Raw genomic sequence first — 26,672 nt, 5'->3', positions numbered from 1 at the left:
ATAAGTTCTTTTAGAAATATCTCTCTGATGCCTTTAGTGTCTTTTTACATTTACATTTATGCAATTGAGGGTTAAGGGCTCAGCAATGGCAGCTGGATGGACCTGGGGTTCGAACTCGCAACCTCCTGTAACCCAATGGCGTCACCACTGAGCTACCACATCATCAGTCTGTGATCATTATTTTGCAGATCCCAAACCACTTAATTTCTATCATTTTAGTTTTGTCGTTTTTTTTCCCCCCTAATTAAAATGGCACTAATTAAAATTGAACTCTCGAATATTAATACCCTTCCTGCAAGCTCCCATTTCTTCCATTATCATCATGGTAGTAATGTTTTGCCCAGTGCTTTTTTTTTATTGCTTGGTTCTTCTGCTGTGACTCACTTTCTGTCAAGGTAAAGAGATCTCTGTACTTTGTTTATGGTCTGTTTCTTTAGCACAGGGAAATGCATCACTTATTAAATCTATTAATATTTAGCGCATAGCTTTTTTTTTTTTTTTTTTTTTTTTTTGTTCCTTTTTCAGGAAGTCCGTTCAGAGTGCCAGTAAAAGACGTGGTGGACTCCAGTAAAGTGAAGCTCTCTGGGCCTGGAGTGGGTTCAGGTGTTCGTGCCAAGATTCCTCAGACTTTCACTGTGGACTGCAGCAAGGCTGGAATAGCCCCATTGTCTGTAGCTCTAACCGGCCCTAAAGGTGACACTTTTTGTAAAGAAGAATAATAATTCGGAAAGATATTTTTTAGCTTATTGAACATTGAATGATTGAGGAGTAAAGCCTGACTAGATATCTGTCACTACTGTAATCGTTGGTTCCATTCAGGCGTGGCTGAACCGGTTCAAGTAAAAGATAACGGAGACGGGACTCACACCGTAGCCTACACACCCTCTGTGGAAGGACCGTACTCTGTAGCGGTCAAGTACGCTGAGGCAGAGATTCCACGCAGGTAGTGTGATACTTAGTTCCAAACCTTACGTTCAGTGTTTAATAGCTTGTAATCTGTAATGATAAAGTTTCCACACTGCCTTCTTTTTCCAGTCCATTTAAACTGCGTGTCCTGCCCACACACGATGCTAGTAAGGTTCGTGCCAGCGGGCCAGGACTTACTACCAGCCTTCCTGCCAGTCTTCCTGTGGAGTTCACCATTGATGCCAAGGATGCAGGAGAGGGCCAGCTATCGGTCGAGATAACTGTGAGCAAACCTCAGTGTGAATAACCTACTTAATCTTCAGGGTTTGAGTCGACCCCGTGTTTTCTAGTGTTTTATCAGAAAGTTACAACAGGATTGACGGTCTAACGATTTGTCTACAAGAGTATGCGATATCCTTAGTGGTCAAACCACGATCGTGTCACAGTTCTACGATAAACTATTCGTAGTCCTGTGTTGCTCACAAACTTCTAGAAATACAGTAGTGCTCTAATGTGTTTTTTTTTTTTTTTTTTTTTTTTTTAAATAAAAAAAAAACATTTGGTTAAATTATTTTTAATGTATATAAAAATAATGATCAAAAAATGTATGTTCATGTAATTTATTTAATATCATTTAATATCATTTAATATACAACATGTATGCTTTACTTCAGCTTTCAGTCAATTTTTAAAATATTAATTGAATAATATTTAATAATAATTTAATATTTTTTTTTTTCTTAAATGAATTTAATATACATTTTTAAACCGTATCCAAATATCACAGAAAAGTCTTTTACCACAATATTTTTGTCTATCTATGTGTCTGTCTATCTGTTTATTTCTGTTTATTTATACGATATCACTGGATACGCTGTTCCAGTGCTTACTGGTAAGTAAACATGGTTGGTTGATGGAAATGTCGAACGGCTCCTTCCATTTAAGTTAGGTGCTTCCTGGCCAACACGAAGTACCACGCTCTAGAGAAAGCCGGAATGTCTGACTTGTTAAAGTAATTGAAATGAAATTGATGTACGGTAGAGTTACTGTAGTACTCCATCACTAATCAGTTTTAGTCTACCACATGTAGACTTGCTCGCGGTCTCATTCCTGCTGTTTAAACACATCTGGACTTGTTTTGAGAAATGACCGTATTTGCTCATCCATTTTTACCATTAGAGCGCTCATACAACCACAACACTTTTTCATTTAGTCTCCTCTAGGTCCAAAAACACATCCAGGGATTAGTGTAATAGACCAGTAGTAAGAGAAATGGATGTCTTAAAGCCAAAAGCACTTGTGTTTGAATGATTTCCACTAGAGATTTCGCCTCTCGCCCTTCCTTTTTCACTGTCTGGAAAGTGATGAAGCACTACTGCATGATTATAGAGATTGTAATCTAGCCAAAGCGGCGCTCGTGTCCTTGTTGAATGAACTCGTGCTGAGCTTAGTTCATGCCTTAGACCTCTGTGATCCTTGGCTGGAGGAATCGTCTTGCTTCTTTCTGAATGTTCCCCTATCTGCTCGTCGTTCTATGGCGCTGCTCTATTCTCTTTTCCTGACTGTATAGGCAAGAATAGACAGATGTGTGCTGATGTGCAAATTATGATCTCCAGGACAAAGAGGGAAAGCCGAAGAAGATGAGCGTTCAGGATAACCAGGATGGGACATACAAGGTGTCCTACGTGCCGGATAAAGTGGGCCGGTACACCATCGTCATCAGATACGGAGGTGACGAGATTCCGACTTCTCCGTATAGAGTGCGGGCAACTTCTACAGGCGATGCTAGCAAGTGCACGGTCACCGGTGAGCCTGAACCTCAGCGACAAACTAAGAAAGCTGCATTTTTTTAATAAAAAATATACATCCATACGCGTGTAAGGACGTAACCTGGGTTCTCCATGCAGTGTGTAAATGCTAGTCATGTGGTGGCATTTTTTCTATTTTACACTCATCAGCATGTTTCCAGCAATTTTCTCAGCACAGACTAAACGTCTGTCTCGTTTCACAGGTCCTGGCATCGGGCCTACCATCGGCATCGGAGAAGAGGTTGGCTTCATGGTGAACACAAAAGGCGCAGGGAAAGGGAAGGTCTCGTGCATCGTTGTCACACCCGACGGGACCGAGGTGGAGGCAGAGGTCATCGAGAACGAGGATGGAACTTTCGACATCTTCTACACCGCACACACGCCAGGAACCTACTTCATCCACGTGCGATTCGGAGGAGAAAATATCCCTCACAGCCCTTTCAGAGTCATGGTGAGGATCAGATTCAAACAACAGCATCTCCTTCTAGATAGAACGTGCGGAAACAGAAAACATCTGGAAGCATCTGGTTCTAAATATTGTAGTCGGTTTATCTCGGGATAAGATAAAGTACAAAAGTGACGGCGCTGATGGATCACGGTAAAGCATGCGTTTAGAAATGTTTCATTCTTTTAAATTTTGCAATTTCAGATACATTTTATATCGATTTAAAACCATAATCAGTGTAAATCCTTAAAAAAAATGAATGGAACACTGTTTTCCAAGCTTTAGACATTAACCAGACTGCTGGCTCGTTTTAATACAGTAAGACTCGCATGATTCTGGCAGATTGGCAACACAAGTATAGCCAGAAAGCAGAGGTTCCAATACAGGATTGTTTTTCCCCCATGCTGGGGCAAATACAGGAGACACCTGAAGTGGTGCTTTATCAGCTAAGGTTAGATCAAACACAGGTACAATACACCTGCTGGTAGAGTGAACGCAAAGGAGGTGGGATGTATTTTTATTGAGGTGAAGCTGATTGTTCTGACTTTTACTTCCTGTTTGCTTCAGACTGAATTCTTTTACCTCTGACTGGTGAGCCAGTAGAAATCAACAACCAGACTGTAGGCCAGTGTATATTTATTTAAAAAAAAAAAAAAGGAGCAGCCGCTTATTATTAGGTCGTTTCACATCAGACATTCTTGCTCTTGCAAGTTGATGAGAGAAAAAAAATTCTGCTGTCATGTGCTAGAGTTTTTTGGTAAAACTCAGTTGCACCCTGAGGATTTTATTGTCCATGATGGCACCTCGGCAGAATGCAGGTGTTTGTGTACATGCAATTTTTTTTTGTTTGTTTGTTTGTCTGGTACTTTTTATCAAAAAGAACAAAATCAGCATTTTATACTGACACTAAAATTGCTGCCTCATTTCACAGAGTGTGTGTACCCCTGTGTGTGTTTGTGTGTGTGTGTGTACCTGCACATGTGTGTACCCCTGTGTGTGTTTGTGTGTGTGTACATGCATGTGTGTGTGTGTGTACCTGCACACGTGTGTACCCACGTGCGTGTGTGTGTGTTTGTGTGTGTGTACCCACGTGTGTGTGTGTGTGTACCTGCACACGTGTGTACCCACGTGCGTGTGTGTGTGTTTGTGTGTGTGTACCCACGTGTGTGTGTGTGTGTGTGTGTGTGTGTGTACCTGCACACGTGTGTACCCACGTGCGTGTGTGTGTGTTTGTGTGTGTGTACCCACATGTGTGTGTGTCTGTGTATAATCTTCCCTCTCATTTTCCAGGCTACTGATGAGGCTCCTTTGCTGCAGCAGCAGTCAGTCCAGCAGAATCAACTCGCGCCAGGCGCCGGCTTCCAGCCCTGGGTACACACACTCCCCCGTTCCTCTCTTCCATCATTTCTCCATCTCTCATCCCTTCTTTATGCAGCCTGCGCCAGTTAGGAGAGCCCCGAATGCACTACTGCCCTTACCACTTCCTCTTCTCAGCCTGTGAGCTGATCTCTTCCAGGCTGGCTACATATGCACACTATTTTTTCTCTCTCGTTCGCTGTCTTTTTTTTTTTTTTTTTATTCTATTACTCCTGTTCTCCTTATTAATGAAATGCTTTTCATGCAGGTTCGCTTCGTTCTGACATGGTTCTTTTCAGGAAATTGTTATGAGTTTCACATCTCATCTCCTTTCCAATCCTGAATCAAGACTCTGTTCTCTTCTGTGGTTGAATTTCCTTTACAACTCTGCTAGTGCATATTTTTTATGAGGAGCCAGAGAAATCCTCATCAGAAGACTTTTTATAGGGTTTTTTCTGGACAAAGATCTCAGCGTTCTGTAAAATATGGCCAAGATAACGGACTACAATTACAACCTACTTTAAAGATTAAATACAGTAGATATCTTTTATAAGCCTTATAAATTCCATTCATTAACATTTCCTCTTCATTCAAGCAGACGTTTTATCTGCTGCTTCATTCTTTCTCTTCTTCTTTTCAGAATCTTGTCATGACTGTTGCAGGTGTGCTGGGAGTTTGATTCGCCGGTTTTCGTGACCGATGCATGTTTGTGCTGCGGCTGAATCACAGAACACATACCGTCTCTTCTCTTCCTGCTCTCCTGCACTTCTTTCACATTTTAAACAGAGTTGCTGCTTTTTCAGAACGGAAATTCTCCTTAATATGAAAGACTCTTGTTGATCTGGAGCCTAGACCATCATTCCTAAATGTCCCGTGTCTGATCTTCAGTTTCTTTCCACGTACAGGTCACGGATGGCGCCTACATTCCGGTGGGCAGCATGAACGGCGCAGGTTTCCGGCCTTTCGACATGGTGATTCCCTTCACCTTAAGCAAGGGTGAAATCACAGGTGAGGAACGATCTCAGTTCCAGCCAAGGCATGTATTGGGTTACCATAGTGATCATAGCCTTTTTTTTATAGTTATTATGAATATCTATGTACGGTGTACGGCTATATCAATCATGCGTTTACCTTTATTATAAAATCACCACTTACATTATGACTAAATAACTTACACTTGTGCTCATAGACTAGGTTGAAAATAAAACTCCTAAATTATTTTTAAAGGTTTTTATGTGCAGTTTGTCTCTCTTGGTTGCTCTACGCCAGTGGTCTTCACTATTTTTTTCATGTGAGCCACACTGATAGGACAAAGTCAATAGGAGAGCCACTTTCACCGCAAAGTATGCCAAGTTATTCAGTCTTAAATAGCTTATCTGCTTAAATACAATGTACAATATTGCAATACAATAATTACTCGAGTTGCGGATGATGCATGCTCCCCATCAGTTACCTCTTTTGTCACGGTCACATTGCTTTGTTGCTGTTCATTTTGTGCGCGGGATTGTTTGATAAGAAATCGATCCCTTTTTTAGTCCGTGTGTACAGTAAACACAAGTTGTTAACTAGCATGAAACACAAACTAGCTTCTGGCAGGCCGCCAAAAACTGGCAAAACTGAACACAGTGAGTCAGTGACGAGTCAAATAATATATATTTATTATTTATTTAATACATTATTATTTGTAATAGAGCACATTCGTTTTTCTATGCTTTCCCTGATTGTTTTTAATGTTATTTAAATGAAAAATATGCGCCATGTGAGCGGCATATTAAAGCTTGGCAAAGCCGCAGGAGGCTCGCGAGCCGCGCAATGAGTAACACTGATCTACGCCATAATATATTAATCTCAGCTTATTCAAAAGTCCTCAGTTTAAAAAGAGAAGGATTGAAACAGACTATCATGAGTAGTAACGAAACTATAAAAATATCTGGAAAAAACTCAAGGCTAGTTTAGACTTTTGTAGAAGATCCTACTTTATTCAGGTTATTCAGTCGCACGCTTTTGTGTTGAAGTATGTTTTTAAATCTGTAAACAGCTCCTCGGACCAGAGACTAGCTACAGGGCTTCAGACTTTAGTACAGAAAGTAAACAGACTTTTTTATTTTATTTATTCTCTTCGGTCTGATTTGAAAACTGACAACATGACAAACAACGTTTATATAAGAAACAAACAAAGAAGCGTGCGTTTATTCTGCTCGTGTCCGATTCAAAGCCGTTTGGATGCATGGGGTAACAGTTTGTAAGTATTCGTTCATTTGTGCTACATGTGCACTGGGAGTTCACAGAAAGCAATGGATTCACAAATTGTAGTTGAATATCTATGTCCTAGGTTCTTATTCTGGTGGACAGACACATGCAAAAGTATTGTTAATCGATCTTTCAACAAGGAAATGAAGCTATTGTCCTTCATATTTCGCAAGCTAGCTAGGTTACTGTGCATCCAAGTTGTACTTTAGATGAATTTCTCCTTGAAATTTTTCATAGAAAAGCGGTATAATTTATTGATATTTAAAAGCATTATATTTGGGCAGTGGTGGCTTAAGCAGTTAAGGCTCTGGGTTGTTCATCAGAGTATCAGGATTCATGCCACTTAACCCTCTCTGCTCCTGTGCTGCTGTATCATAGCTGACCCTGTAATCTGACCCCAACCTCCAAAACTGGGATATGTGAAGAAAAGTATATTTACATGTGACAAAAAAAAGGTTTCTATATTCATTCATTCATTCATTCATCTTGTACCGCTTATTCGAACTACCTCGGGTCACGGGGAGCCTGTGCCTCAGGCGTCATCGGGCATCGAGGCAGGATACACCCTGGACAGAGTGCCAACCCATCACAGGGCACACACACACACACTCTCATTCACTCACAAACAATCACACACTACGGACAATTTTCCAGAGATGCCAATCAACCTACCATGCATGTCTTTGGACCGGGGGAGGAAACCCCCGAGGCACGGGGAAAACATGCAAACTCCACACACACAAGGTGGAGGCGGGAATCGAACCCCCAACCCTGGAGGTGTGAGGCAAACATGCTAACAACTAAGCCACCGTGCCCCCCAGGTTTCTATATTAACGTATGAAATAGTTTGTCCTTGTAGAAGATGTTAAAAAAAAAAAATAAAATAAAAAATTAAAAATCCACTCATTGGACCCTGTACAATATTTCCTTTGTTTTATTTTTGCCGCCTTATCCTTATGACGTTAGTATTTAACTCAGCTTTTTAAATCCAGGTGAAGTTCACATGCCATCAGGCAAAAAGGCTCAGCCTGAGATCATCGACAACAAGGACGGGACGGTCACCGTGAAGTACGCTCCTACAGAAGCAGGACTTCACGAGATGCACATCAAATTCAACGGCACCCACATACCAGGTAAAAGAGCGAGGGAGTGTCTCTGAGCTTAAAAAAAAAAACAACACCACCAAAGTTCACACCTTTTTAAATCTAGCAGCACACACAAAGAGCATGCAGCTCTGAGCAGCTGATGATCTCAGTGTCCTCCTCCATAATTCATCCCCTATCAGCTTTCTTCATTCTGTCCTCCCCGTGTGCCGGCTCCCAACAAGCGTCGAGGTTGAAGGGAGTTGAAAAGGTGAAGCTTTTTACAATGTTTCTCTGAGAAGGAAGAAGCGATGGGGAACGGGAGAACTGATCCTTCATAACGATTTATTTTAACATTGTGCAAGAGCTCCTGTCTGACATCAAGCTCGAGGAATTCACACAGTCTTCGGTGTAGCATGGGAACTGTAGAGTCAGGCAAGGATCGTCATGCTGGGGCTTGCACAAAAGACAACTATGACATAATCCAGTCACTAATCCACATCTGTCAGCTGTCACAGCAGGTATTATGTGTCCTACATTTCACTAGGATAGTGTAGTCAGTCTCAAACAATAGAGTCAATAAGGTAAAGCCTTACCCGTAGCTATGTTACCATATAAGGCAATCATGTGTGATTCACCGTTCCTCCGTTCACTCCATGGTGATTCGAGGTTAATTACACATGTGGATATCCTGTTCAGCATTAACAATTCACCTAGATAAAATGCCCATTGTCTATTGTTCACGCTGCTCTATGCGGCAAAGTGGATACACTACGCGCTTAAGGATTTATTCCTTCGCAGTGACCAAGAAGAAAAAATAAAAGGGTATTGCGTAAGTCCTTTCACAAGAGAATTTCAACAGTAGCCAGTAGAGTATTGCTTCACCTCTGCTCTGTGTAATAGCTTACACTTTTAAGCGCTACATGTGTACACAAGATGGAGTACGCCTCGGGACAAAAGCGGATCAGAATGATTAATAGTGACACGAAACACCTGGCCAGTTATTTGTTGGATTTTTTTTTTTCAGCTTGTCATTCATCAGTGCCAACCTTCTATATGTGTGTGTGTGGGTGTGTGTGTGCGCGCATTTATATTTATGGCATTTGGCAAACACTCTTATCTAAAGCAATGTACAACAGATACCATCAAAATTAAACCTTTTTTTAAATGTACACACAAAACAAACAGGGAAAATAAGTGCTAGTTGAAGTGTTTGAGGAAGAGGTACAGTAGGTCTTCATCTGTCGTTTTAGGATAAACCTGTGATTCAGCTGTTCGGACATCTAGGGGATGTTTATTCCACAATCTCAGTGCCAGAACAGAAGAGTCTTGCTGTATAACTACCTCTTACCCTGTGTGTGTGTGTGTGTGTGTGTGTGTCCTCCACAGAGAGTCCTCTACAGTTCTACGTCAACAATGCTAACAGTCCCAACGTGACCGCGTTCGGACCAGGCCTGGTGTACGGCGTCGCTAACAAACCAGCTACTTTTACCATCTGCACTGAGGATGCTGCAGAAGGTGGGCATCACTACTGCATTACTACTGTTTGTTTGACGAATTAAATAAAATGAATAAAAATAAATAAATAACATAAAATAGATACAGATGCAGGAGTCATGTCCGGATTAGTTAGTTCATCATTTTACTACTAATTATTTTTAGTTGTTGAACTGATGAAGCTTCTGTGTGATTGACGTAGGTGGCCTCGACTTAGCTGTCGAAGGCCCATCAAAGGCAGAGATCGGATGTGTAGACAACAAGGATGGCACTTGTACTGTCACGTATATTCCTACGCTACCTGGAGATTATAACATTCTGGTGCGTTATAACGACAAGCACATAGCCGGAAGTCCGTTTACTGCCAGGATCACAGGTGAGGACCTCGGTGGCATGAATCGTGTGATAAAATAAATGACTCGCTCATCTCTGAGGTTGTTGTACTTTTGTCTTGTTTGCAGAGGACAACAAGAGGAGGTCTCATGTGAAACTGGGATCGGCTGCTGACTTTGCGCTGGACATCACAGAGACGGACCTCAGTCAGCTCACAGCCACCATCAAAGCTCCCTCAGGACGCGACGAGCCCTGTCTCCTCAAGAGGCAGCCCAACAACCACATCGGTAGAAGATTTTAAATTAAATGAGTTCTCCTTTCCTTTTATCTGAACTAGAGGGCTTCCAACCACTCCCAAACTCCTCTGTGCCTCGCTGCCGTTTTGTGTCATTAACTCAGTGATCCGGTTTTTCAGAATAGAAAATAGTTGTAGTCCACCGGCTATAAGACATTTTAGTCCTAACCGCTTGCTCCTGCCAACCTGCGGATGAAAATGATCTCCCCTCCTTCACTTAGATCCCATAGGACCGAAGTCCCCACGTTTTTTCCTTTAATCTGTACCACATCATCTTGCTCCGTTTTTTCATTTATTTTTTTTTTTTGCTTATTCTTCCCTTTTTCTTCTTCTTCCTCAGGTATTTCTTTCATCCCCAGAGAGGTCGGTGAGCACTTGGTCAGCATTAAGAAGAACGGACGCCATGTTGCGAACAGCCCCATCTCCATCATGGTGGTGCAGTCTGAGATCGGAGACGCCAGCAGGGTGAAAGTGTTCGGGCCGGGCCTGGTAGAAGGACGCACGTTCCAGATGGCTGACTTTATTGTGGACACTAGAGATGCTGGTGAGAACCGAACAAATGTTCTTTCACGTGTAGAGAAATCCTTAATATTGTGTGACTTAAAAGTAGCCTCTTGGTATGATTTCTGTGGAACATGATTGTGAGTCATAAAGTTGAGCATGTGCTTCAGTATGTTTAAAAGACAAGCTCTATGATCTGTGTTTTGTATGTCCGCTACAGAGCAGTAGGCCAGATGTGGCGTTAATGGAGCAGTCCTGACTGGGGTAGTTTACGGCAGGCATTTCCTCGTCAACTTCTTGAGCTCTTGCCACATCATTATGGTCTATTTAGCCTAATTTGCATCATCTCTAGGGTGAACTGTGTAAACACTAAGTGAACAACTTAGTACTTAGCTACGTTTCTGACGTAATGTTTACCTTGTTTGCTCCCTAATCTGCTTAAATGACCAGGATTGGATACAAGTAGACAATAAAAAATGTCTCTGGGGGTATTTGTAAATCTAAAATAGATGTAATTAGCAGAACATTTATATAGTAAATCGTTGTAAAACAATGGTTGCAGTTAGTCTTATAATAGTGTCTGTGTGTGTGTGTGAGAGAGCTCTTGTGTTAATAAATGTGTCTAATTGTACATACTAATGACTACTAATGCTAGTCTTCTGTGTTCCAAGGTTATGGAGGCTTGGCTCTGTCCATTGAAGGCCCGAGTAAGGTGGACATTCAGACCGAGGACATGGAGGATGGAACCTGTGGTGTCGCTTACTGTCCTACAGAGCCTGGGACCTACGTGGTATCTGTTAGGTTTGCTGAAGAGCATGTTCCTGGTAAGTTAAACATATTAATGGAGCTGTTTCAGCTCTCTCACACCCTGCATACACATTAGCTATAAGGTGATCCTTCTTTTCTATTTCATACAGTATGTGTTTAACTTCCTCAGTTCCCAGGGGGTAGTTTTATGTCCCCTTTATTTATTTGTTCCTACAGGTGTATGTTCGCTCTGCTCAAATTACAGGAGAATAAAATCCACAAACGCGGCTTCAGTCTCGTTTCTCGTTTCTAAGCCCGAGTGTTTTGAATGAGATTTGAAATGAACTTATACTTTGTCCACACAAGACTCATTTCTGATCAACTGGACAATACTTTACAATTAAGACTCCTTTGTTTAAATGTGATTACTCTTCTAAATTTCTGAGAATTAAAGTGAGTCAAATAAAGTGCCCTTTAACACAAAACCTGTAGTTAATACCCCAAGCACAGCTGGTGCTGTGAAAGGCTCTACAATGATCTGGTGTAATCGAATGCATTGCTCTGAGATGTAGCACCGCACTCTGAAGGCTTTGTAAAGGGATCGACTGGTTCCCTTCGGCATTCTCATTTTTCTCCCGTCTGTCCACAGGGAGTCCGTTCAGCGTGAGAGTAACCGGAGAAGGACGAATCCGTGAGAGCATCAGCCGTCGCCAACGAGCCGCTTCTGTTGCCACCGTCGGAAGCGCTTGTGATCTGAACCTGAAGATCCCAGGTGAGGAAATGTGTCCTCTTAGTGCCATTAAATCCATTGTGATCATGATCTCACGATTGGTTCAGTGAATTTAAATAAATACATCACATCCATGGTGTCAGTATGGAATCTGTGAGACATCTCAGTTGGCCTGTTATCACTGGGGTTATGGCTGATTTACAGACAGGGACACACCAGACTCATCAGGGTGACAGTAGATAGTGTGATTTATAAATCATTTCCCTTCTATAACCGTGTACTGTACGGTCAGAAAGTCTGATCGTCTGTCGTCTTGTCGACGCTTCATGTTATCAGCTGTTACTGGTAACTTTATAAGAACATTATACAAACCTGTCATTTGTTCTGCGGCTGAAATTCCTGAGGTTTCTGTGACAGAGAAATAAGCAACACAACTATCTCGTATTTCAGGATTTTGAAACTTCTCCCCTAATCGTTCTTTTTAATACAATGACAACCCCACAAAACTTCCATGTAGTGGAGGAAGATATCAAGTGGAAGATGGCTGACACCTGGAGCTGCTTTGTCTGATGGAAAAAAGGCTTTTCAGTCCTCCAGACTTTTGTAAATGAAAATGTTTTTAACCCCAGTGTGTATTTCTGTCAGAGTGTGTTTGTCTCTCTCTCTCTCTCTCTCTGTGTCCGGGTGTTTGTCTCTCTCTCTCTCTCTCTCTCTCTCTCTCTGTGTCCGGGTGTTTGTCTCTCTCTCTCTCTCTGTGTCCAGGTGTTTGTCTCTCTCGCTCGCTCTCTCTCTCGCTCGCTCGCTCGCTCTCTCTCTCGCTCTCTCTCTCGCTCTCTCTCTCGCTCACTCTCTCTCTCGCTCGCTCTCTCGCTCGCTCTCTCTCTCTCTCTCTCTCTCTCTCTCTCTCTCTCTGTGTAAGGGTGTTTGTCTCTCTCTCTCTCTCTCTCTCTCTCTCTCTCTCTCTCTCTCTGTGTCCGGGTGTTTGTCTCTCTCTCTCGCTTGCTCGCTCGCTCTCTCTCTCTGTGTCCGGGTGTTTCTCTCTCTCTCTCTCTCTGGGTGTGTGTGTCTCTCTCTCTCTCTCTCTCTCTCTCCGGGTGTGTGTCTCTTTCTCTCTTTGTGTCCGGTTGTCTCTCGCTCGCTCTCTCTCTCTCTCTGTGTCCGGGTGTTTGTCTCTCTCTCTCTCTCTCTCTCTCTCTGTGTCCAGGTGTTTGTCTCTCTCGCTCGCTCTCTCTCTCTCTCGCTCGCTCGCTCGCTCTCTCTCTCGCTCACTCTCTCTCGCTCACTCTCTCGCTCGCTCGCTCGCTCTCGCTCTCTCTCTCTCTCTCTGTGTAAGGGTGTTTGTCTCTCTCTCTCTCTCTCTCTCTCTCTCTCTCTCTGTGTCCGGGTGTTTGTCTCTCTCTATCTCTCTCTCTCTCTCGCTTGCTCGCTCGCTCTCTCTCTGTGTCCGGGTGTTTCTCTCTCTCTCTCTCTCTCTGGGTGTGTGTGTCTCTCTCTCTCTCTCTCTCTCTCTCCGGGTGTGTGTCTCTTTCTCTCTTTGTGTCCGGTTGTCTCTCGCTCGCTCTCTCTCTCTCTCTCTCTCGCTCGCTCTCTCTTTCTCTCGCTCTCTCTCTCCGGGTGTGTGTGTGTCTCTCTTTCTCTTTCTCTCTCGCTCTCGCTCTCTCTCTCTGTGTCCGGGTGTGTGTGTGTGTGTGTCTCTCTCTCTCCCCGTGTGTGTGTCTCTTTCTCTCTCTGTGTCCGGTTGTCTCTCTGTCTCTTTCTCTCTGTGAGGTGTCTCTCCGGGTGTGTGTGTCTCAGTCTCTCTCTCTTTCTCTCTGTCTGTCTGTACCCGGATGTGTGTGTGTCTCGCTTAAACTGTTCTTTCTCTGACTAGCTGAAGTCTTAACAAAGCTATCCAAAAAGACACTAATAAACAGAGAGAAGTTTTATTTCCTCGCTCGCTCATATCTCACCTAATGGGAATATAGTGTAACTGAAACCATATGACCAACCGACATGACGCACGTGGGTCGTGTGTAATATTAAAGAATGAAGACGTTGGATCTGTGCTGTAATTTAGCAGTGTTGTGTTAGAGACCGGTGCAGCTGTTGTGTGAAGCGGCTCACGTCAGACGGTCTGGGATGTGTTGATGGAGGTTGCTGTGCTCTGACTCAGGCCATATGTGAGCCATGTTTAAAGTATCAATCTTAGAGGATGAGGCTGTAATGTAATGGAGGACTAGCTCTGAGTAATGAGTACTGTAATGGAATCGAGGCCACACAGAGTTTTGTTCCCTTTTGACAGGGCTCACATCCTGGCTGCGTGTGAGGGTGGTGACGAACCTCGCTCGCCAACTTGGAGCACGTTTACTTCACAGCTAAAAACCTTCAACCAGGCTGTTTGTTCAGCCATTATACATATTAAGCAAGCAGTACAAAATAAAGCCAGTCATATTTCATGGAGCTGTTTTTTTTTTTTTTTTTTTTTTTTTAAATTAATTAATTTATTTTTATATCACATACACTTTATTTAACCACGTTAACCACACGTCTTCTAGTAAATATCAAGTCGAAGCTATATAGCTGATACAGTACACCGTGAAATGGAACAATGTTTCTTTAGGACCCTGGTGCTACATAAGACAACACGGAACTAAGGGATAAAAAAAAAAAATTTATAAATTGAGCTTATTCACCTAAAGTGCTTGTTTGCAAACAGTGCAAGACGAGTGTAAAAAAAGACATCTCCATAATAAATTTACGTGACGTTAGGCGAGTGATTCGAGCAGCCTCTCCTGTGAGATGCGATGACTGACAGGACGATGACAGAAACTTTTCTTAGTATTATTTCTTCCTTAAGTTTTTTTCTGATAAAGATAAATCAGGGAATTGTAAATGAGTGTAATACGGCTCTCTGGTGTACACAGTTGAATGTAGGAAAAAGTCCACTTGGGTGTCGTACAGTACAATGATGATGTTCGCAGTTTCACAATACAACACGAGCGTGTTTACATGTTTAATAAAAAGCTTACTTGGGTGTCTTATGGTGCAGAAATAAAACACATGAGCTCCTATATTGTTGTTGTCATCACTCATATTGCAAGCCAGATCTTTCCGACCCCTCGTTTAGGATGATTTTAACGACCCTCATGATGAACTAAACTAATAGCCCTGATATTCTCTAATACACTAGAGGACAGATAAATCGATGCAAATAAGGATGCTATTGATCTGGAAACTAAACGTGTTGTGCAAAAACAGTTTATTACAGATGTCAGTTACATCAAGTTTGTTTTTCCTCTTTAGATTATGAAATAAGCAGTCTATCTGTTTATTAATAGCCCGACTGATCGTTTAGGTTCAGTAGGTTTACAGTTATGCCACTGAAAAGGTCACACATTTTTACCCATAATAATTGTTGGTTAAAGCTTTCACTAAAGATTTTCAGAGTTTTTTTTTTGGCTTTTGAATCCTTTCTTCTAAAGCGTATTACTCAGTCACTTAAGTGGAACTAATAGAGAAGGTCTGTGGTGATGAGAGCGTGGGCTATAAGTCTGGAGCCGGAGACAAGTCGAAAAATTAAAAGCCCCTGTGGGTTTTTTTCTGATTTATTTTCCATTTTCAGAAAACTTTGTCTAGGTAGTATTTCTTTCGATTTCTCTTCCCTGTTTAATTCATCTTTTTCCATCTTTGACGTTTTCTTGCTCTCTCTCTCTCTCTCTCTCTCTCTTTTGGCTGTTATTTACCTTTCCTCACTTGCTTCCTTTTTTCTTTCTCTGCCCGTGTCTTTGTCTCTTCAGTGACGTGGTTTCTCCTGGCTCTGGCCCGGGAACTCCTTTCTCGCGGAGTGTATCGTTCTCACTGTTCTCTGTGGATTGGGGGAAAACCCTTATACTCTCCACGGCGCTTGAGCGTCCGGAGCATCACTGTGCGCACAGTGAGGCTCAACAGGACGGGCACGGCATCCCTGTCAAGGCCCTGTGGGCTGGAGGGTGCGTTGTAAGCGCTGGGCATGCAGGACAAAGAGGTTGGCAGAAAGCGCTTGCTATTGTTTGCAGCATGAAAGTCGTTTAATGTAACATGCATGTAAGAATAGCATATGGCTAGCTCACACCCCGAATAACCATGTGCTATTAGCCTCTTTTGGAACGTTATGCCATGTTGCTTGCATAGATTATCCTGCAAAGGTCCAAGAATCGAAGCTGCTGAGTTGAAATGCTGCTCTTTATATATTTCACTTCTACCTGCAGGATTGTTATTCTTCATCACCACTTTTTCCTTTCTGTCTCTTATTCCTTTTGTTTTGCTCTTTTCAGAGATCGACGTTCATGACCTCTCTGCTCAGGTCACCAGCCCTTCGGGTGATACCGAACCGGCTGAGATTGTAGCGGTGGGCAACCACACCTACTGCGTGCGCTTCATTCCACATGAGATGGGCGTGCACACGGTCAGCGTCAAGTACCGCGGGCAGCATGTCCCAGGAAGCCCCTTCCAGTTCACTGTGGGGCCTCTGGGAGAAGGAGGGGCCCAGAAAGTGCGGGCAGGAGGCCCTGGGCTGGAGAGGGCAGAGATCGGTGTGCCAGGTAGAGAAATCATTCATCTTCTAATTGATTAGTGTGTTTAGGTGTTTACAAACCTGTGAATGTTATAAATAAAAATTATTTGTGCACCACGTTATAGCCGAGTTTAATATCTGGACCCGTGAGGGTGGTGCTGGAGGTCTGTCCATCGCCGTGGAGGGCCCCAGCCGTGCAGAACTCTCCTTCGAGGACAGGAAGGACGGCTCATGTGGCGTCTCTTATGTGGCTCAGGAACCTGGTGTGTAGAATTTTATCGTGATAGGGACTCAGAGCTCAGCTCAGAAACCTTGCTAACAGCTCTCTGTGTTTTCAGGTGACTACGAGGTGTCTGTAAAGTTCAACGACCAGCACATCCCCGACAGCCCTTTCCTGGTGCCTGTGTGCGCTCCTCCACATGATGCCCGGCGTCTCACTGTTACCAGTCTTCAGGTGAGACACGAGGAAACATCGCCACACTGGGACATGTCAGCAGCTTTCAAAGAACAAGGCTAAAATCTTGTAGACCGGCGTTTCTCAAGTAGAGGATTCAGAAAAATGACAGAAAAACTGAGGCAAAATGCAGGACTTTATACCTAGTACTGGGCTGCAAATCATTCTAGAAGGGAATTATCTGTGGTTCATAGAGTCTCGATCCTTAAATCTTAAACAGTTTGCTTTTATGTACAGTGCAGATTTATTGGGATTTAAAGTGTCACATTTTCCATGAAGGCCATGTCTATGATTTTATAAATAACATTCCTAATATACTGTAGAATTCTCAGTTCTGGTTTCAGTTCTATTTCTCTGTTTTATACAATTGAGCACCTGAGGGTTAAGGGCCTTGCTCAGGGGCCCCTCGGTGGCAGCTTGGTGGACCTGGGATTCACCTCGCACCCTTCCAGTCAGTAGTCCAACACTTTAACCACTAGACGATCACATGGTGATCTAGTCGCAGATCCCGAGCTCTCACTGCCATGTTCCAGGCTCAATTCCCGGGCAGGGATCCGACCCAGCCACTGAGGTATTGACTCTCAGTGCCTATTCCAGGTCTGGATAAAGTCGGGTTTGTGTCAGGAAGAGCAAAAATAAAATATGGTGACCCCCAAACAGGGAGCAAAATCAACAACATAGCCGTGGTGATGTGTGCTGATTAAAGTGAGATTTTATATAATACAACAAATAATAATAACACACATCCCTTACGTTATAATGCGTTCATAAGGCACTGTGTTCCTAGTTCATTATATATTATACTGTACTGTATGTAGTGTACATGTGGCCTTTGTAGAAAGTGTTAAAAAAAAATGCCTTGCAGTTCATTTAGCTAAAAGAAATTCTAGGGAAATTGTGGTGATTTGGTGATGAATGCGTGAACGAATGCGTTAATTGCAGCACAAAACCAAATTATTTAACGCTAAACCTTCTACAAGATGTCCGAAAGTCAGGAAGCAGCGTTGAAGGTAAAAGTCAAGGACACGATGCAGCGGCTGAGAGAATGAACAGAGCGTGAAGGTGAACATGTAGAGCACATGTTGTAAATCAGAAATATTATATTCATTCATTCATCTTCTACCGCTTATCCGAAAATATTATATTAATTATAATAAATTTGTCATTGGTTGCTGATCGAGTCCAGCTTGCCCTAAATAAATAAATAAATAAATAAATAAGTACAGCAAGTCAGCTTACAGATTAAACAGCAGCTCCCTGAATCTGTAATGAGCCATAACCATGCGCTTGAGTCAAAGAGAGAAGTTCAGGGCGTTTTCTAACTTTTGCCTTCTAACATTAATCTCAGCCACATCATAAACCTTTTCCGCATGATTTCTCCTGCACCATATGGAGAAGTAAAGGCTTGTGTAGAAACTCCACATTGCGATTAGTTTGGAAGGTGAACCTTCTTTGAACAGCTGCTGGACGTCACTAAACTTGTGTGGGACTTGAGGTGTTTCTCTTGTGTTTCATTTAAAGGCTTTTAACAGAAAGCCGACTGTAAAACTCACGACCTGGCTAAAGCACCGAGAGAGAGAGAGAGAGAGAGAGAGAGAGAGAGAGAGAGAGAGAGAGAGAGAGAGAGAGAGAGAGAGAGAGAGAGAGAGAGAGAGAGGAGCACCACATGCTTCTAGCAGCATTTCTCTTTTTTTCTTTCTTTGGCATAGTAAATCTTGTAGTTTCCTAAAAGTGTCTTCTAGAAGGTGGAATCTCTTTCTCCTGATCTTTAGCTGGTCTGTTGTGAGATCAGGTAATATGGTGTGTGTAGATGAAGAATTGATAAATTGTGTTGCATCTTGAAGCACACAAAGTGAACAGTATGTAAAAAATTATTAGGATAGAATGGGTGAGAGAGGAGGGGTGAGGGGGTGGTGAGAGAGATAGGGGGCAGTGAGAGAGAGAGAGGGGTGGGTGAGTGAGAGAGAGGGGGGTGGGGGCAGTGAGAGAGAGAGAGGGGTGGGTGAGTGAGAGAGAGAGAGAGAGGGGTGGGTGAGTGAGAGAGAGAGAGAGGGGTGTGAGAGTGAGAGAGAGAGTGGGGTGTGTGAGGGTGAGAGAGAGAGGGGTGGGTGAGTGAGAGAGAGAGAGAGGGGTGGGTGAGTGAGAGAGAGAGAGAGGGGTGGGTGAGTGAGAGAGAGAGAGAGGGGTGGGTGGGTGAGTGAGAGAGAGAGAGGGGTGGGTGAGTGAGAGAGAGAGAGAGGGGTGGGTGGGTGAGAGAGAGAGAGAGGGGTGGGTGAGAGGGAGAGAGGGGTGGGTGAGAGAGAGGGGTGGGCGAGGGAGATAGAGAGAGGGGTGAGTGAGGGGGAGAGAGAGAGACAGAGAGAGGTGTGGGTGGGTAAGAGAGAGAGGGATGAGTAAGATGCTTCCCAATGTCTCCAGGCTTCTTTGAGGCACGCCCAGCTACTCTTCTACTCTTATGTTTATTATCTAATCTACTTGTGCTATATATATATATATATATATATATATATATATATATATATATATATATATATATATATATATATATATATATATATATACACACACACACGATGACAACAGACAGGTTTTCTTTGACTGCTTGACGTGAAGTTTTGATAAACTGTAATTAAGGAAATACGTTATACAAAAAATTCAGATTAGTCACTTGTAATTAAACGAGTGTAAAATTTGTATAAATGAGGTTTATTTTTGATTGATTTATTTTTTCCTGTAACACACTGAACGGTAGTCTGCAGTAGTAGGATTGAGTTTCCCCTGTTTGCTGCTGCAGGAGTCCGGCCTCAAGGTAAACCAGCCAGCTTCGTTCGCCGTGCGTCTGAACGGTGCTCAGGGTGTCATCGACGCCAAAGTGCACAGTCCCTCCGGAGCGCTCGAGGACTGTATGGTTTCCGAACTGGAACAAGGTAAGAATCGAGCGGCAGCCAGGATCCAAAAATAAAGAAATCATCAGAAACCTCGACGTGTGCTGTTTTTGAAAAATGAAATGTGACTGCATGGATTGACAACTTAATGAGTTAAATTCATCCAAGTAAAACGTTCAGCAAAAAATGTGTTTTTGTTGTTGACTAGCCAGAGACCTGGTGGCCTTTTCCATTTCTCTCTTCTCAGGCATTTTCTTTAGTTAGTTCATATTGCCTTAACTGTGTTATTGGTCCTTCTCCAGACAAGTACGCCATCCGTTTCATCCCGCGAGAGAACGGAGTCCACACTATTGATGTGAAGTTTAACGGCACGCACATCCCGGGCAGCCCCTTCCAGGTGAGGGTCGGGGAGCCGGGACAGGGCGGAGACGCCGGGCTGGTCACTGCTTACGGCGCTGGACTGGAGAGAGGAACTACAGGTAAAGGTTCAGGAACGCATTTATTTCTGACTATCTTTTATTTTGCTTAGTGTTCTGTGTTAATTTTTGATGCATGCCAGGTTGTGCTGCTTTTTGTGCTGGTACATGGCCAACATTACTTACGCAAGACTTAGGCTTGATTTCAGCTGTTCTGTAACCAATTCTGTTTAGAATGAAAATAATAAAAATGACACGTTTTTGGAGACACCAGACACCAGTCCAGTTTACTGTCCAATCTTATGATCAATGCTGCATGGTTCCTTATTCAGGGAAAATGACAGCTTGCTGGAATTTCATTACTTTTTGTTTAAGAAAAGGACGTTCTGTTACTATCAGATAGGCTTGTTGAGCAACTCGTGCTTCCTTTACAGTGAGATGGACTTCTACATATTCTGGTCTGGTTATGATGCATTTCTTTGTATTTTCTTTCCCCTAAAACCTCATTCATAGTCAGCAGTAGACATTTCAATACTGGGCAAAAACATGCTCATACAGTAGACTTGTCCGAGGTTCCTGGGCCAGTGATTTGTCCATCTCCAATAGTATAAAACCTGAACACCCCTCACTGCATGATGATTTTAAACACACGTTATTGATCATATTTTCCACCCAAAGCAATTTTTTTTTTTTTTTTTTTTAAAATAACGGCTCATATCTGACTGGAGAAGCCTCCCGCTGGCTGAGAAACGTTCGTCTCTATCTCTCGGCTTTTTGTGTTCAGGTTTTCATTCACATTTGTTAAGTGTCTAAAAGAAGAATAACGATTCCTTTGTGGAGCGTAATGATTACGTCGATACGCATAGAAGTGGAAGTTATGACTTTACGTTGCTCTGGAAAAAGAAAGAAGGTGATTGAATACGCCTGGGTCGAGCTGATTGTGTCGGTTGTTTTCCATTTCTTAGGATTTATGCATCCGTCTACACTTTTATGGTCATGGTGCTTATCGTAAGAATATACGACTTGTTAAACTGTGTCTAAAAGGACTAGCCTATCATTAACTAGGCTGCTTGTGGTGTTATCGTACATGGTCTTTTTGTACTTCACCCAGGCAACCAGTCTGAGTTCACCATCAACACCAGCAAAGCAGGCCCAGGCTCCATGGCAGTGACGGTTGAAGGACCTTCAAAAGTGAAGCTCGAGTGCCAGGAGTGTCCTGAGGGCTTTAGAGTGCACTACACACCCATGGCTCCTGGAAATTACCTCATCAGCATCAAATACGGCGGCCCTAATCACATCACTGGCAGTCCTTTCAAGGCCAAAGTCACTGGTATGTAGATTAGTCTTGATTGAGCTTCACAGATACGCATCAGTACCACCACCAGTTCCTTATTTACAAAAACTATGATGCTATTTCTAGCTGCCTGGATTCAGTATAGGATCAGACAGAAGATCAGGGAATGAGCATCTCTGCATAGAAAACTTTTATCTTTACTAAGGATTTTAATGCTGGTGTTATTTATCAGACGGTTTATATCTATTGCCGTCTTCTGTCCTGGTGTCTTAATGAAAAACTTAAACAGTAACACAGTACTGAATCTTCTTGGCTGCTTTAACACTGCAATGCTAGTCGCTTTCTGTAAGACTAGCTTTGTCTTTAACAGTCAGTTTGTTTACTTTTTAGACTGCTGCTTTGTTCATTCATATGTGGATCCTTCACCGTCTTATGTTCAGTTGTCGGTTTAGGATAATCTTAGTCTAGACTGCGCCACAGCCAATAGGAGCGTCGTCTTAAGAAGTGTGAAACCGAATTTATTGGATCCGCTTGTGGTGTGACCGTGAGTTAGGTGTGGTCAGTTTGGACACACTTAGGGCCAGACTGTACTGCTCACAGGGTTTGCTGAAAACTCAAAGGATGTTGGGACGTACTGATTGGAACGCTATTTTTATTGGTGGTTAAACAGTGACATTTTCAGGGTCATTTATCCAGGGCAGTTTTATATATTCATGCTAGCACTGATTATTTATGAAGCACACATCACATTTGTCTCTCTTCAGGCCCCCGGCTTGTGAACGTGACCAACGCCAGCGAGACCTCCACACTGATGGTGGATCCGGCAGTCAGGGTGCTCAGTGCCAACTCCATCAACGCCATGCCCAGGGCTGCGTCTGATGCCAGCAAAGTGACCAGTCGAGGACCGGGTCTCAGCAAGGCCTATGTGGGGCAGAAAGCCAGCTTTTCTGTGGACTGCAGCAAAGCAGGTGAGTCCAAAGCAGAGACGCTGGATAGTGCTGCTATAAAAGCATGTTGAATAATTCATGTGAAATACTCTCCGGTGTTTAATCCAGATTGTTCTGATCCAGAAAGATGTTTTGTTTCCTTGCCGATGGCTGATAATTTATTAACCTCCACATGACGCCGTGTCTTTTCTGGTTACGAATTAAATCTCTTGCTCGCAGTTTTACAAACCTACTCCGTCATATTTACATGCTTAATTTGAAGATTCCCTGGAAGAACCATCCGGAGTGTCTCACGATAACTTCAAAAGCTTTCATTTGTCTGAAATCACATTTTAAATCCTCTGTAATTTTAGGCTTTCTAGGCTGTTTTCAGTAAAAAATTTTAATTTTTGTCCATCCTTTCTCACTTTTTTTTTTTTTTTTTTTTTGCCTGGGATGTTAAACTGAAATGTACAGATGTTTTGTAGAAGATGTTGAAATGGTGAAAAGAACAGAACAGAAAAATCAGTCCTAGTTTCCAGATAAGACGAAGTGACTAATGCAAACACTGGGTCTACAGATTATTAATGAGATTAGACATGAACATTGATAAATCGTTCTATTCTTCTGCACATATTACCTGCCGTAGCTTTTGGTTCTCGTACATATACTGACATTTATCTGCACTTGTTTCTTGAAGAATAAACGAATGATAAACAGCATTTTGTTGCTTTGTACCTGTACAATTGTATCTACCTACCTGTCTACCTGTCTGCCTGTCTGTCTATCTTTGAGAGACTACGTATTGCATTGTTTGTCTTTCACACAACGTTTTGTTTATCACAGAAAATTAGGTTTGGTATTACACTTGAAATAGCATTAAATCTTAAATAAGTGTGTGTGTGTATGTGTGTGTTAGGTAAGAACATGCTGCTGGTAGGAGTTCTCGGACCTCAGACACCGTGTGAGGAGATCATGGTCAAGCACATGGGCAGCATGCAGTACAATGTCAGCTACGTCCTGAAGGAGCGTGGAAACTACGTCCTGGCGGTGAAGTGGGGTGAGGAACACATCCCTGGCTCACCGTTCCACATCTCTGTGCCTTAAACCTGATGCATACAAACCATCATGGGAGCAATGGAAACCATCCGGCCAAACCGTCTAACACTAAATCAAGCCCCAGATCCATGACAAACTTGCACTTGATTTTGTATTTTGTACATGTGGACTGTTACCTTAACTTGCCTAAAAGTCCTTTGCCATTGCTTTTTTTTTTTTTTTTTTAAACCACTGACAAGTTTCTCAGCAACTTCCTGGGGCACAAAACCAGATTTGCAAAATGTCGATGTAGGAATCAGGTATCAATTGAAGAGTCCATTCCTTTGAAATCTTATTTTACTACTGATGCTGTTCTGTCTGTTTGACTCACATTGTATTTCCATCACTGTTTATTTTTGATTCTCGTACCTGCTGCATCGCCTGGACTACTGCGATTGTTTACATGTTCACTAATCAAACGAGGCTCACCGGTTGTCCGAGACGTCGATCGATCCGCTTCGACAGACTTTCCGTAATTCATTCGATTAGAGAGTTGGATGCATTATCTTAATATCCGAAATGTATTCAATTTAATCCGATATCTGGGTAATATGTGAATAGCGAAAGGATTGACGAGCGCATGAAAAATGCCTGTATTCCACCACCCCCACCTTTTTTTTTTTTTTTTTTTTTTTTTTGCAACCTTTATACAATGATCTTTGTATCCCATATTTTTTACGACGCATTTAAACTGGAACACACCGTATTCTGTCTGAGGAGCGTGGAGAGGATCCGCCTCCTAGCAGTCAAGGTGTCAGATTTACAAAGGGTATTTTCATGTATACTGGTATTTGTCTTATCTAACTAATTTTCATAAGGTAATAAAATATTTTTTCTTAAAGTTTTAAAAGCAGAAAGGGCTATGCTATTATTGTCCTCATAGTCCAGGGTGCCTTAATGTGAAATGATGTACATTTGGAAATTTAAAACAAACTGGAATAAAGATTGAAGAAAAAAAAAAAAGAGGTTGTCTTGTGTGGTGGGAAACTGCTTATGCAACGGTGTGACGTGATTAATCGTGCGAGCTTAAACACTGCCCTTGTATCCACAGGCGACCAGCAACAATTTTCTTAGGTGACTCTTCAGGCACCAATGTTGGCTTGTGATGAATGTAGACTTTCACCAGCTGCATACGAGAGGCCACCTTGTCCCTTCTGTCCGGCTTGGGGGAAAAACCCATTATGTTTCGTGTCAACATGCATGTATTCTTTCAAATCTTCCCTCATTAATCATTTTTAGCTCAAAATTTCCTCTCCAGTTGGCAGGAACCCGAGCCTGGAGATATGAGGTAAGCTTGCTTGAGGATTGTACTATACTGTACAAGGCTAAATACAGAAACCTTTGTGCTGTGCCATGAGTCTGTTTCCCTGCAGAATCGACTGTGCAGTTGTAATTGAAATTGCCATGCGCAGCACAAAACTTCCATTCAAGCAGATCCCAATTACATGTAAAGTGCTTCCTGGCTCAAGTGTACTATTTTCTGATCCACTTTAATCAGGAGCAGTTGTCATTTCCTTTCCTTTTGGGGTATTAAGGCTTTTATTCATGCTCTGGGCTTAATAAGATGGATTAAGCTGTGACCTTTAGAGAATGACACTGCCATCATTTGGGCTAATGTGTGAACTGCATGAGAAACTCTTGTCTCCATGACTCCCAAACATTTTTGGTTTTATTTTGTTCCTCCTCTAACCATGCCTTCCTTTTTAAAGTGTTTGGGATATGAACTAGACGAGTCTCGGTACAGATCTAATTTGTATTTCTGTCAGCACTTTTTTTTCTTTTCTTTCTTCTTCTCTTCTCTGATCATAGCACTTTTCTGCATGCTCAGTTTACCCTCTCCTGCTGAGGATTAGACCTCTGATTGGCTGCCCACAGGTGAAGCACGAATGACAAACTGCTCTTGGGTTTCCCTTTAACCCAGAGAGAGAGTTAGTTCAGTGCACATTAACTCCAGCCTGAGAATGAGGTCCTTACTGACAACCCAGAACCAAAACAGCTACCAGGAGCTGATTATGAAGGAGGTGTACACGCGGCTCAACTGGAAGATGAAATACGGCAAGGAATATCCGGTCAGATTCGCCTCTCGCAAATCCAAGACTCTGAATCCGACAGTTGCCCCTAAAGTCACTCTCCCCCCTGTGGTAAAAGCGCCGAAGAAGAAGGAGGAGGAAGCTCCGGTGCGACAGCGTGCTCTCAGTGAAGCTCCTCTGATGAGACCAGTCAGTCCTCAATCCAGAGAGACCCTTTATAACGGTTTATCCAAAGAGGGCAAAGGACGCAGTCAGTACCTGAAGAGACGCATGGAGAAGATGCCTGAAGAACGGTTCGAGTACCCGCTGTTGTCCTCGTGGGAGTACGGATGGAGATTAGGTAAAGATGACGTCTTTGGAGTTTTTTGTTCTTGGGATTGTGATGAATGTTTAAAAAAAAATCAAAACCTCAGTTTTATCTGCACGACTGTGTCTTAACTGTGTTTACAGGTGATTATTGGCATGACTACAAATCGCCACTGAAAGGAAGATCCGCGGTTGTCAGGAGCACTTTCTATGCCAGGAATGGTGTTTTTAATATTCCGTCTGCAACCGATCACCTAGGGTGACCAACTTTCTAAAAAAAAAAAAAGACTCGAAAGCTTGGAGAGAATTATTACCATGGCGATAAACATATTGAATGAAATTTCCAGATAATTTCTACTCAGTATCAAGCCTTTCATCTTACTTATGCAGTAAAATATTAGACTTGTAGCTGGATTACATTAAAAAATGAGTCTCTGATCTGCTGCCTCAGATGTATTATAATACAATACTCTTCTTTCTTCTTTTCAGTAGTGAAATTTGATCTATTCACATGCCTTCAAGTAGGGATTAAATTAACGGCAGGTGAAAGCAAGAACACTGAAAACCAACACGGTTACCTAGCAACCACTAAACAAACCCCTGGAATTGTGTTTAGTTTATAATTAACATGCATAACCTTTTTAAAAAAAAAAAAAAAAAAAAAAAAGGTTGCCTTTGTTCGTAAAAAATAAAATAACATTTGTTTCACTTTAATAGTCATTGAATATAAACAAACAGGATCATCATGTGATATAAATCTTTATCTGATGACACCTGATTAT

General features: G+C 42.5%; 2 protein-coding genes across 3 annotated transcripts in view; both read left to right on the top strand.

Annotated features, from left to right (window-relative positions):
* Positions 1 to 23,743, top strand: part of flnbl (filamin B, like) — a 66,376-nt gene extending 42,633 nt beyond the window's left edge. Inside the window, exons 24-45 of one of the 2 annotated variants that reach the window (XM_060857605.1) lie at positions 526 to 693; positions 820 to 943; positions 1,036 to 1,189; positions 2,523 to 2,712; positions 2,918 to 3,165; positions 4,450 to 4,530; positions 5,421 to 5,523; positions 7,758 to 7,898; positions 9,237 to 9,365; positions 9,547 to 9,720; positions 9,806 to 9,964; positions 10,313 to 10,516; positions 11,145 to 11,297; positions 11,870 to 11,992; positions 16,243 to 16,509; positions 16,607 to 16,744; positions 16,820 to 16,935; positions 19,730 to 19,862; positions 20,123 to 20,299; positions 21,348 to 21,566; positions 22,295 to 22,498; positions 23,376 to 23,743. In XM_060857605.1, the coding sequence (XP_060713588.1) occupies positions 526 to 693; positions 820 to 943; positions 1,036 to 1,189; positions 2,523 to 2,712; positions 2,918 to 3,165; positions 4,450 to 4,530; positions 5,421 to 5,523; positions 7,758 to 7,898; positions 9,237 to 9,365; positions 9,547 to 9,720; positions 9,806 to 9,964; positions 10,313 to 10,516; positions 11,145 to 11,297; positions 11,870 to 11,992; positions 16,243 to 16,509; positions 16,607 to 16,744; positions 16,820 to 16,935; positions 19,730 to 19,862; positions 20,123 to 20,299; positions 21,348 to 21,566; positions 22,295 to 22,498; positions 23,376 to 23,563 (3,593 nt within the window). In that variant the 3' untranslated portion in view covers positions 23,564 to 23,743. The remainder of the gene's footprint in view (positions 1 to 525; positions 694 to 819; positions 944 to 1,035; positions 1,190 to 2,522; positions 2,713 to 2,917; positions 3,166 to 4,449; positions 4,531 to 5,420; positions 5,524 to 7,757; positions 7,899 to 9,236; positions 9,366 to 9,546; positions 9,721 to 9,805; positions 9,965 to 10,312; positions 10,517 to 11,144; positions 11,298 to 11,869; positions 11,993 to 16,242; positions 16,510 to 16,606; positions 16,745 to 16,819; positions 16,936 to 19,729; positions 19,863 to 20,122; positions 20,300 to 21,347; positions 21,567 to 22,294; positions 22,499 to 23,375) is intronic. The other variant, XM_060857606.1, reaches the window with a different exon arrangement.
* A 1,351-nt stretch (positions 23,744 to 25,094) lies between these two features.
* On the top strand, positions 25,095 to 26,328 carry LOC132837769 (protein SPMIP1). The gene is made up of 2 exons (XM_060857610.1): positions 25,095 to 25,924; positions 26,035 to 26,328. The coding sequence occupies exons 1-2, from the start codon at positions 25,516 to 25,518 to the stop codon at positions 26,151 to 26,153; spliced, it is 528 nt and encodes a 175-aa protein (XP_060713593.1). The 5' UTR covers positions 25,095 to 25,515; the 3' UTR covers positions 26,154 to 26,328.
* Positions 26,329 to 26,672: the final 344 nt, after the last annotated feature.

Source organism: Tachysurus vachellii, chromosome 22 (genome assembly GCF_030014155.1).
Source record: "Tachysurus vachellii isolate PV-2020 chromosome 22, HZAU_Pvac_v1, whole genome shotgun sequence".
Taxonomy (NCBI): domain Eukaryota; kingdom Metazoa; phylum Chordata; class Actinopteri; order Siluriformes; family Bagridae; genus Tachysurus; species Tachysurus vachellii.
This window is presented reverse-complemented; position numbering and strand designations above follow the sequence as displayed.

Excerpts from the sequence above, each read along its gene's own strand:
- LOC132837769 (XM_060857610.1), top strand. The coding sequence starts at position 25,516 with ATGAGGTCCTTACTGACAACCCAGAACCAAAACAGCTACCAGGAGCTG. Across the intron at positions 25,925-26,034 it reads GGAGTACGGATGGAGATTAG|GTGATTATTGGCATGACTAC; the intron begins GTAAAGATGACG and ends CTGTGTTTACAG.